Raw genomic sequence first — 12,948 nt, 5'->3', positions numbered from 1 at the left:
AATGTAACTACATGTAGCGACAACGCGTAGCGCAAGCTCTGTGATTGGTCAGCTTGGTAGCGCTGACGAATCTGGGCGGGACCGAGAGCCGCGCGAATGGCGCGAGAGATTGTTCACAAGTGTGAAGTCCCGTGAAGGAGCTCCGGATGGAAAGTTTTGTTTTGTGTTTACATCATAGTTAAAGTTGTTGCACATCTGCCAGTTCCTGCCTCAAAATGAGCGAGTTTGAGTCACTTGTACATCCAGGAAGTGTTCAGGAAAAGCAAAACAGAAGCGAAGAAACTCGACACAGAGGAACATTTACACCTCACTGAAAACTAGCGTTTAGAAAGTTAATGCATATCAACAGAGACAGCGCGCAGAAGTATAAATGCACAGCTGCGCGCGTTGCCTGCGCCGTGAGTTACGCCGGTCACTTGACGCAGAAGTATAAACCAGGCTTAAGCAGGACTGAGCCTGGTTGGTACCTGGATGGGAGACCACATGGGAAAACTAGGTTGCCGATGGAAATGGTGTTAGTTAGGCCAGCAGGGGGCACTCAGCTTGCAGTCTGTGTGAGTCCTAATGCCCCAGTAAGAGTGAAGGGGACACTATACTATCAGTGAGCGTCGACTTTTGAATGAGGCTAGTTGTTGACTTTCTATGGTCATTGAAAATCCCTTGGCTAGTAGGGGTGTAACCCCAGTGTCCTGGCCAAATTCCCTTCAACTGCTCTTACCGATCATGGCCTCTCAATCATCCCCATCCACGAATTGGCTCTATCACTGTCTCTCCACTCCACCAATAGCTGGTGTGTTGTGAGCGCACTGGCACCATTGTTCTGTGGCTATCATCATGTCATCCAATTGGATGCTGCACACTGGTGGGGGTGTGGAGAGACCACCTCATAATTGTTAAGTACTTGGGGTGTGCTATATAAATACACATTACATACATTACAAAATGAATAGTATTTAAACTCTGTAACCATTTATTTGGAATATGTACATCATTTGAAGTGAAAAGATATGGGTAAACAAATAAAACAAAATCATACCTGAGCAATGAATGGTTCATTCCCCATTTAAGTGGCATCTTGACGTTGTTGTTACCAATAAAGCCTTTAATACAATGTATAAAATACATTAGTTCAGTACCTTTTCCTTGTGTCATTCCAGTTATTGCACATACTGTAACTAATGTTTCTGATTTGTTCTGTTTTGTTTTATTATAGTATATTGTTTGTTTTTGTTATATCATAGCATACAAATTTTATGTTATTTTATGTATTCTTTGTTTGGATTTTTACATAAAATTGAGTAAATTTTGCGTCCACGGCTCGTTTAGACATATATTTACCAGGAAAAATCATAGCATGATCAATACTTATTTTACCTGCTGTATATAATCGACTGATCGATTGATTGATATTTTCAAATATCATAGTAATAAATGTGTAATACAACCTTAATTTTTAAAAACTTATTCTTTAAACCACTATGTTACACATTACTTGTCAACTTATTTCTAGGGATGTGCAGGTCTAGTAATAATCAACTAAAGACTAAGTATTTACTAGTCTACGCGTCGAGACTGAAACTAATAGTTGATTACACAAGATAAAAAATCTTTTAACCCGGTCAAATCACTATCCTTTTAAAGCTAAAACAAGCAGGTTGTTCTACTGGAAAGAAATGTCTATTTCTCCAAACAAAGACATGTTTTGATTTTTTAAATCTCTATCGACTTGTTTGTCATCTCTGTGTGCTGTGCAAGAATAATTGTTAAATGCCTCAGGTCCTGTCTTTCACCAGATCACGTAACATGTTAATTTCAGTGAACAAAACCACATGTAGTTAAATTCCCTTTGTTGAATCTGAAAAATACTGAAAATTAGGAGGAGAAATCTTCCAGTGATGATTGGGTTCAGGGGTGGGGTTTGGTGAAAAAAATCGTACAGTTTTGTACGTCTGAATCACTAGCTACTAAACTGAGAAAATGTAAAATAGCTGCATTTCCTAAGGCTGAGTAGAGTAACAAAAATCTGCTTTAAAGAGTACCTATGGTGAAAAATCTGCTTATAAAGCTGTTTGGACAGACATGTTTGTAGATATATTGTATAGATCGCCATATTGGGCTGATAAAAAAACACCCAGTCCCTTTTTCAAATTTAACAACATAAAAACGGTGGACCAATTGGAGCGGTTTTCAGACCAACCACAACTTGACGTACTGTAGGAGTGCGGTCCCCCCACCCACCAATATTGATTGACAGGCGCGCATTAACATGTCTCCGTAGTAACGCATGTCAACAAGACAGGACGTGCGCGATGCAACCTGGAATAAAAGGTCTGTTCATTTTGCTTAGATCATTAATCATCATCAAATGTGATCAAGAGTGAGTTTTACAAGTTTAAAATGTTCTAAAACAGTGCACGTGTTTAATGAATTAAAGTGATTCACTTCAGATTCACTTCATCAGCTCTTTCTGTTTGTGTGTGTGTGTGTATGGTTGCAACTACACACACAAAAAGAATGCATCAAATACTGATTGGTAAAGTTCTTACTGTCATATTTCTCACAAACGTTACGTGAGATCTGCTTCCTGAGGCAGCCAAGGGCGGCGATTAAGGTATGCTGCTGACAGGCACCTGGGAACAGTGGGCCGGGAGGACTAGCCTTAAAGGCCAAATACAAAAAAAAAAAAAAAAAAACAGCAACCAGGTTGTAGCAGCTATAATACAGGCACTTCAGACAGCTATGATAAAAAATCTGATGGGTGTTTTGAGCTGAAACTTTGCAAACACATTCTGGGGACACAAAAGACTTATCTTAAATATGAAAAAAGGGGTAACCTAGGTGCCCTTAAAATTTTTTTTTTTTTGGGTACAAACTGGATTGTTTTACATGCACATGCTGACACACTTTTTTAAGAATCCAGTATTACTTTATGTAAAAACATGCATTAATTTTCCATATTAATCGAGACAAATGTAAAACAGTACATACAGTATAAGGCCTACATTTCTTTCTCTTTTTTTTTTTTGCATTTTTGTTACTTTACTAAGAACGTTCCATGTTCTATAACATGTAAGCTAATCTCACATATATAAATCAGATATATGGTCAAATAATGATGTCAAAACTTTTCATTTATTTGTTGCCTAAAATTACATTCAGATTCAGAAGTTATCATTATTGTCATTAAGTAGGCTATTGCTTTCCATGGCCGCATGATGGCTCAGTGGTTAGCACTGTCACTTCACTGCAAGAATAGTGCTGGTTCAGGCTGGGCCTGTTGGCATTTCTGTGTAAAGTTTGCACGTTCTCCCTGTGTTCGCGTGGGTTTCCTCTGGGTGCTCTGGTTACCCCCACAATCCAAAGACATGCGATATAGGTCAAGGGTGTCCAAACTCTGTCCTGGAGGGCTGATGTCCTGCAGATTTTAGCTCCAACTTGCCTCAACAAAGGATGCTTCTAGAAAGCCTAATAAGAGCTTGATTAGCTAGCCCATTCTAGGACACCGACCCTCCAGGACCAAGTTTGGGCATGCTTTGTATAGGTGAATTAAATCAAATAAATTAGCCATGAGTTTGAGAGTGTATGGGTGTTTCCTAGTACTAGGTTTCGGCTGGAAGGGCATACGCTCCGTAAAACATATGCTGGAATATTTGGCGGTGTGTGACCCTTGATAAATAAGGGACTAAACTGAAGGAAAATGACTGAATTAGTGAATGAGAAGTCTATTTTCACAACTTTGACACTCAAACCTCTGCAGAAATGTTGAAGGCTAAATGTCATATACAGTACAGATACATTTCTATTAAAAAATACTTTAAAAGCAAATTACATGTGAAAGACTTTTTTTTAATTATTCAAAAAAATGTTGAAATGTTCAATAACTCGGAATAGAAGCAAACCCTAACCCTCTTAAATAAATGAAACATACTTATGAAAACCCAGCATTTAGTATTTTATGATTTGTGCTAATTAGAAACACAACAGTTTTCTTCTTTTACAGAATTCCATTAACATCAATTCCATTTTTTGCAATAATAAAAATAATATTTTGTCCATTTCATTGCATGTGAATGACTGGACTGTTGTGTTAAATACATTCTATTTTTTAATCCCTCGTAACATTAAATTGAAATTATTTCAATCTTTAAACCTCCTAGTGGTTATTGTTAGTGTACCCGTTTTATCTCAACAAGTTGAAGTGCTGGCAGCTAGTTCTCTGCAATTCTCACATGGTCGCCCACTGAAGCCAAGCCGGGCTGCGCCTGGTCAGTACCTGGATGGGAGACCACATGGGAAAGCTGGATTGCTGCTGGAAGTGGTGTTAGTGAGGCAAGCAGGGGGTGCTCAACCTGCGGTCTGTGTGAGTCCTAATGCCCCAGTATAGTGATGGGGACATTATACTACTCAATGAGCGTCGTCTTTTGAATGAGACGTTAAACCGAGGTCCCGACTTTATGTGGTCGTTAAAAATCACAGCATGTCCTTCGAAAAAGAGTTGGGGTTTAACCCCGACATCCTGGCCAAATCTGCCCCCTAGCCTCTGTCCATCATGGCCTCCTAACCCTCCCCATATCATAATTGGTTTCATCACTCTTCTCCACCAATCAGCTGGTGTGTGGTGTGCGCAAAATGACTGCTGTCGCATCATTCAGGTGGTGAATGAGGAGATTCCCATTGTGTAAAGGGCTTTGAGTGCCCAGAAAAGCGCTATATAAATGTAAGGCATTATTATTATTATTATTATTATTATTATTATTATTATTTTGCTCCAAGTTGCTTTTTTTAAGGAGAAAAATCCCATGTGATTACTCATAACCGTAATTGTAAACCAACATATAAACAACACGTACATTTTTAGAAAGGTTTTTATTTTTAATTAACAATCAACACGACCCAAAACATACACATCATGGACAGCTATTTGTCATGCTGAAAAAATCGTGCATTTACAGTATATTAGCAAAAGATACAACAATATTTCTAAATATATATTTAGAAAATTTATGTTTACACATCCCTGCACTTTATAAAATAATCCATATCAAATTGTACATTAAACTTTGCAGATGTTTCAAAACTATTTTGAAATTCTATTCTAATTTCCAGCAAATGAATAAATGAACAATGATAATGAAGAGTGGTCAAAAAACTGAGTTATAGCCAAACACACGTCCTATTTTTTATGCCCCATATGGTAATGCATACGTCTCCAAAACCTAACAAGTGGACAAATCTAAAAATCTTTTAATTAAAGCAAGTATATATGTGCATATAATAAACAATACTGCTAATAATATTAACATTATACAAATGCAAATGATCATGAATAAACTGAAAAAGCCCCCCACCATGAAGGCATAAAGGTTTTAATCCTTAAATTTTTTTAAGTGTAAAGATATTTGTGTATTGCTGTGTATTGCACTGGACCAGCTTTCAGTTGGTTAGTGGCACAATTCAGTTCCTCAAAATAAATAAGGTGCAATCCTAACAATGTGCTTTAACACTCCTACTTTATAGACCGGAACACCCATGTGTCCAAATAAGTGGCACAAATAGATTTTCTATTTAAACAACGTGGCACAAAACGTGAAAATTTACAGTTGCGCTGGTCTGAAAATAGCCACAAGTCACGCCAAACACTTGCACCTTATTGCGCCGGGTGTATGATAGGGCCCTTTGTCACTTAAAATTAAATAAATGTGCTACTTAGGCCCCGTTTACACTGCTAGTTAAATGTGACCCAATTCCAATTTTTTGCTCATATGTGACACAGATCGGATCTGTTCTATGGCCGTGTAAACACGAAAAAATGCATGCATTCGGATATTCAGAGATCGGTTTCAGGCCTCCTTCATATGTGGAAATAGATCAGACATAAATCGGATATGTGACAATGCGACTGTCATGTAAACAGGCAGATCGGATTTATTGAGGCATTCTATTTGATATGTTATTAAACTTGCGGCAATGTGGTGCTTCCCTGCGGTTTAATGACATAGAAGAAAGAGGGTGTGTGGAGACGCCAACGTGAAAAACAAAAACAACAGAGGAAACACGGAGGAGGAAAGAAGTCAGTCACCACAATTTGCTGAAACTCTGAATGGTGGAGGACACCATACTGTATAAACCATAGGTGCAAGCTGCAATGACGGCCCTTTCCCTCCCCTGCTTCAAAATTATTTTAAAGTTGGACGAACTTCGTGTTGTAACTTTTGCTTTTTGTCGCCATTAATACACGCACTGCGGGCTACACATAGAATAACTTTATTTTCTCTAACACCAGTGCGCTTACAGGCAAAGGCTTTAACTACACACACACATCAGGGCTATACCATTACATAAACTGTGTGGGGGTAAATCTGGACTGAAATATTCACTGATTATACTACACTTCGCATATTTCGCAGAGCTAAAAACAAAACAATTTCTTCCATCGTGGTTAGTGTTGCACAGATTGTAGGACCCGCCTTTATGCGTGCACGACATCGAAAATTGTATGGCAAGTGTAAACGCATGAATTGGATATGGGTCACAATTTAAACAACGTGTAAACGGACAGGCAAAAAAATTAGATATAGGCAACAAATCGGAATTAAGCATCAAGACCTGACGGTGTAAACGGGGACTTTTTTTAGGATAGAAATGTCTTATTATTGTTTGGATTTTTAAAAAAAGATTGAGACAGTCATTATTATTATTATTATCATTATTATTATTATTATTATTATTACTATTACTACTACTGCTACTACTACTACTAAATTCATTCATTCATTTTCTTGTCGGCTTAGTCCCTTTATTAATCCGGGGTTGCCACAGCGGAATGAACCGCCAACTTATCCAGCAAGTTTTTACGCAGCGGATGCCCTTCCAGCTGCAACCCATTTCTGGGAAACATCCACACACACACACTCATACACTACGGACAATTTAGTCAACCCTATTCACCTGTACTGCATGTCTTTGGACAGTGGCGGAAACCGGAGCACCCGCGCGAACGCAGGGAGAACATGCAAACTCCTACTACTACTAAATAAAATTGTCTATTCATTATACTATAAGTAAAAAAAAATTAAAAATAAACAACCAAATGATTCGCATTACAGTAATTTCACCATACTCCAAAACTTTTTTTACAATCCTAAGTAATTTTTTTTTTTTTAAATGTGCTACTTAGTTACTTTTTAAGGAAATTAATGTAAAAGGATGTCATGTTATTTTTAAAATATAGGCGTAATAATGTTATTTACCTAACACTGCTTACAACACCCTATTTTACACCTTATGCATATTTCCTTATGGACATATTGTGTCTGTTGTACTGTATTTGACTCAACAGTCCTGTATTCCACTGTACAGCTGGGGGTGTAATGCAGCTATTGACATGCAAATGCAAATGACCTAGAACTGCTGGTGACCTGGGGCCTGTTTCAGAAAGGAGGTTAACTGAAAACTCAGAGTATTTTAACCCTGAAATGAGAGAAACTCTGGGTTTTCCGTTTCAAAATGGCAGGTTTGTTAAACTCGAGAAAGCAGGGTAAGTCAAGCCTGTTTCTGAAAGAGAGGTAACTTTAACTCAGAGTCAGTTACTGTGGTAACTTACTCTGTGAATCTAACCTGGTCAGAAGCAGGTTTTATTCTCTAAACTCAGAGTTTCTGTCTGTCTCCTCCCCTTTTTTTAAAGATGAAGCGGTATTTCTCGCCTTAGCCTTACGTTTCCACCCACCTATTTTAATGCTCATTTTGGATACGTGCATAAAACGATTGATAGAAACGTCATGATGCACATAACTTTTTAAAATATGTATAAAAAACGTGCATAACTGAGTAGGATAAACTTTTATTCGATAGAAAATGTGCGCATAAACTACAATGGAAAACTTTTACTGAACAAATTACAGTATGTACATTAAAAAAAAGATCATGATAATGAAAATGTGTGTAAATGGACAAACAGCAGGCTGAGCACACTGTAACATGTCTTAAATATTGTGTTAGTCATTCTAAAATGCCTTAACTGTTTCAGTATTAGTGTATATTATTAATTACCTCCGAACGTCTGGTGCGTGTCAAGAGTCTCCACGTCTCATGGCTTCAGACGCCCCCACGTGTTCATTGTGTTTCAGCATTGTCTTCTGACATCAAGGCGCAAGTACATTAATTAGGCTAAATAAAGAATTAATTGACGCAGCTTCTTCTACCACAGTAAATTCTGTTTTTACTGTTGATATTTGGTGCCAGTTTAATCAGGAAGTGACCATTTTTTTCTCTTTAACTCGTTGGATGGAATTTTATTCGCATCTTCTATGCAATATTCCAGTTTTGCACATAAATTTATGTAATATATTTGGATGGAAAATAGCTATTGCCTACATTTTTGTCACAGAAGAACTGTACTAGAATGGCTTATCCTTTTTTAATAAATAATTAAATTAAATTCACCTTCGACATGCACTGTAACTAGATTAATGGGATTATTATTCTTACTAAAAATTATTTTTAGTACTGCTTACCTTCTAAATGTTATATTAACCTCTATCACTTGATCAATAAAAAAGGCAGACACAAGTGCACTGTTAAATCATTTAAAACTAATAAATGTATAAAAAAGTTAAGAAAAAAAATATAAACGTCACAAATTACATTACTTATTTTATTATACTTAAATATTTAAATACTTAAAAAGTGAAATTAGGCATTAACTTGAGCAGCTGTTTTCCCGCGCTAACTGTCTCTTCTTCACTGATGGTTGCTTCTTTTCAAATATATACACTCATATTTGCTATAACTTAGCATGAGAACATCAAGTTCAGCTGGAGAAAGAAATGGTGATCTCTTTTATAAGATATTGCCATAGTCACTCGTAATGTCTGCGCTCCATTGATAATGCCTTTTTAAAGTCACGGTGTGCGCGCTTAACTCTGAGTTGGTCTACTCAAAGTTGATTGACCCAACTCAGATCAGCTGTTCTGAAACCGAAAACTCAGAGTTTTTAATCTCTCGGTAAATCAACTCAGAGTTCAAGTTTAAACTCTGAGTTGTTTGAACCTCCTTACTGAAACAGGCCCCTGGTTCATTCTTTTTGTTTTTGTGCCGTTGGGTCCTCCAAAGAGAAAGAGAGAGAAAGAGACGACTCGGATTAACCCACCAGCAAACCACTACATGCATGTCTAATCATCCACCTGTGTGTCTGTGAATGTGAAAAATGTGTATGTGTGTGTGTGTGTGTTTGTACTAAGGCATCTGTTTTAAGTGCTTCAATGCAAAGATCATCGTTTGACATTTGTAAGGATTTACGAGGTTTATTTATCCAATTAAACTCTTGTTTCCCACAGGAACTCTAAACCAAAATAACTGGGCAAAGAAATACCCATCATGCAACAATGCCAAACAGTCCCCAATAAATGTTGAAGAGAGCCTGGCGCAGGTCAAAATTCAGTTCCAAAAGTTGAGATTAGAGGGATGGCTGGAAAAGACATCAGATTCAACTACGGTAAAGAATGATGGAAAAACAGGTAAGACCAACTGTATTTTAACTGTATGCTACATAAATAATATTCCAAAAAGATATAAAATAATTACTGCATTACATGCTCACATACAGGATTGTGGTGCAGAGAATATTCACAGAACTATAGAAAATATAATATATAAAAATATAATAAAAATAAAATCCTTTCCTATTTTTCCATAGGCTACTTTTTATATCCAGCATATCTTTGCTGAAGTGATGATAATATTAATTAATAATAATATTACAATGACACTTTGTTTTAATCAGAAAATAAGATAAGATTGCAGTAATTTAGCAAATTTACTAATTTATCGCATTCATTTGGACTTACTGTACATAATAAAAAATAAACTTTACTTTAAAATTCAATTAAAAAAAAATTACATTTAAAAATACAAAATACAAATTTACATGATGTAAAACATTTCCCTCATTACTTCATTTCTATACTCTTATTATTGTGGAATTTGTTCGTCGTGTTATCAGAAATGGTATTGAATATCAAGAATTTGGACATTCAAGTATCGCGGCTAAACTGCAGTGACCACAATACATTTCAACAGCATTGATGGAGAAATCTTTTTTAGATTTTTTCTTCTTTCATAGTTATGATATATGAACAGTAGCATGCCACAGATCACAAACCATGGTTTGGAACACACGTGACCCACAGATTAGACTAATGCATTTTTTTTTATTTACTTCTAGGTTAGTCCTAAACTTATAACAATCTCAGAGAGATAGCTTTGTGCATAATTTAAATCACATATATGAAAGCATTTAGGCTTTCCTCTAAAATATCATGATGATGGAAGAAGTTGTAGCAGGTTATTCGGAATGTGGTAGGTTTCCTAGGTTATTAAAGGCGTTTTCTGTCACTACTTGTTTAGCCTGCATTAATGCATTCAGTGTAAGCTAAATCATTAAAAGATCAGGATCTCAACACCCATGCAACATAAATTATAAATGATGGGGATTTGCACGTGTTTATTAATCTTTTGAATTGCTGTATTCCAATTTGTGTTAAAAAACTCAAAAATCAAGAAAGTGATTCTGTCTTTAGTCTTTTGAGTTAAAAACAGTCAAATTACACAGATATATTGGGATATCAGTGTACAGTTTGGAAAAAACCACTGATGCTTAGCGTAAAATCGTTGTCATATGCATTTAACTTGAGGTTTAAACATGAAAATTGCAGTCCGCAATTACATTATTTAATTACAACCAACCATCAAAAATATGCCACCGAATAATTCTTCTTAGCAATGAAACATGATGTTTATGAGTGAATAACTGACTTCATTTATTGAAAATCAGACTAAAAATAAATATGGCTTGTACAAATTATAATGTTAGATTTATACATTTAGCATTATCAGCAACAGTTGTGTTAGACAGATTTTTTTCACAATACTGAATATTTGACAATTCATTTGTATTCAGCTGATTATTTCTTTATTATATTTTAAATAAAATTACAGATTCTAAGTTCTGTTTGGTAAAACCAAAAGTGTTTTGCAGTACTGTTTTTGTAATAAATGGAAAGCAAATGACATTTGTCTCCTTCCCTTTTTGGATGATCCGAAAAATGGTGCGATCCGTGACTAAAAAAACAGAATTTGATCTGAAATTGTGAGATTTATGATTCATTACACTACTAATGCACAGTGTTTTAAGTAGTAGAAGTGCAGATCTAAAATAAAAATGGTCCAAATTTAAATCAAGTGATCTTAAAGGTGACATATTACGCCCCTTTTCATAAGATGTAATACACATCTCCAAGTAGTGTCTGTAATGCAAGACCTACATATTTAATCCACAGTCAGACGATGATGTAGAGAAATAGGTTACAACTTTTAAACTGCATTAAGATGTTTCTGGATGGTTAATGGATAATTTTATAATTAAGTAGTAAGTTGATTCAACTTATAGACTAGTATCTTACCACTGTTTTGATGCACTGCCCTTTGCAAATAAACATTTTACACTATTGAAACTAATAATTACCTTAAACAGAAAGTGTACCTGAACAGTGCATAGATGTTTGTTTACATAGCTCTACACAACAGGACTGAAATCAGGATGGCATGTTTTCCCATACATATTGCAGAAAAAAGCTTATTTTTTGTCCAGGTAGATACACCAGGGACCCAATTATAGCACTTAAACAAACAAACAAACAAACAAAAAAAAAAGTTTTTCTTGTTATGACCCATTTACTATGGTCAATGTACTTACATTTAAACAAATAATTTGTTAAATACCATTTATTGTGTGTTATGCACATTCTTACATTATATTTTAAACAATATGTTATTACATATGGGATCAATTGTGTAATTAATTACATAATTACACTGTTGATACCCAAATACCCAAATCACCAAACAGTACATGTATCCCTTATTAGCAAATAAAATGTTTTGCAATTAACAGTAAAATGAACATCATTGCCTTTTTATGTGGTGTGTCCATTGTAGTAGCTTAATGTGAATAATTCTTCTGTATGGTTTTCTTCTAGTGGCCATTGATGTGGGAGGAGAGTTTTATGTGAGTGGAGGGGGGCTCAGGTCCAAGTTCAAGGTGGGACGCATCAGTTTCCACTGGGGCCTATGCAACGCGTCTTCTGATGGATCAGAGCATGGCCTCAATGGAGAAAAATACCCTTTAGAGGTATTTCACGCTTGCATTTAAAACATGCTAGCTTAATTAAAATTAAATTATAGTTATTTTGTATTTACCATTTAATTAAAAAAAAAAAAACACACATATATATATATATATATATATATATATATATATATATATATATATATATATATATATATATATATATATATATATATATTTGTATTATTTAAATACATATTAATTATATTTTATTAAGTATTACTTTTATTTAGCTTATTGATTAAGTCACTTTTATTCAGTCAGCTGGGCTGTATTCATTTATTTATTGCTAATTTTGTTTTGTTTTAATCTGTCTTAAAGTTTATTTTAAAAACTTTATTTATAAAAATATTAATTTTCATTTTGCTTTTTTGCTGAGATGTTTATTTAAGCTGTCTAATTTCCAGTCTGTATTTATTCAATATTTAATTTATTATGTGTTTTTTTAGATTTTGTTTCTTTTAAAATATCTAATTTCATTTGTAACTCTTTTTTTTTTTTACAATTATAACATTAGACATCACTTTAAATATACAAATTAGATTCTATAGTTTATAATACTTATTGAGATTTGTGTATTTGTTTATTTTAATTGTACTCAATCTATTTTAAATCATATCATTGAATTACTTGTATTTATTTAAATTTATTAATTAAATTGAATGGGATAATGCATAGCCATATAACAAAATCCAGTGTTTTATTTATTTATTTATTTATTTAATATTTCATTTGATTTGATTTTACTGGCCGACTGCACATTA

The 12,948-nt window shown here is 34.8% G+C and overlaps 1 protein-coding gene across 7 annotated transcripts in view; it reads left to right on the top strand.

Moving 5' to 3' along the window:
* ptprz1a (protein tyrosine phosphatase receptor type Z1a) overlaps positions 1-12,948 on the top strand; it is a 155,572-nt gene that overhangs the window by 67,022 nt on the left and 75,602 nt on the right. For all 7 annotated transcript variants that reach the window (XR_012400446.1, XM_073943220.1, XM_021470701.3 and 4 more), the window contains exons 3-4: positions 9,336-9,515; positions 12,036-12,187. Coding sequence is in view for 6 of the 7 variants with exons in the window: in XM_073943220.1 (XP_073799321.1) it covers positions 9,336-9,515; positions 12,036-12,187 (332 nt within the window). In the remaining variant the exon portion in view is untranslated. The remainder of the gene's footprint in view (positions 1-9,335; positions 9,516-12,035; positions 12,188-12,948) is intronic.

This window comes from Danio rerio, chromosome 25 (assembly GCF_049306965.1).
Source record: "Danio rerio strain Tuebingen ecotype United States chromosome 25, GRCz12tu, whole genome shotgun sequence".
NCBI classification, from domain to species: Eukaryota; Metazoa; Chordata; class Actinopteri; order Cypriniformes; family Danionidae; genus Danio; species Danio rerio.
The sequence above is the reverse complement of the archived record's forward strand: the minus strand, read 5'-3'. Positions and strand labels throughout refer to the sequence as shown.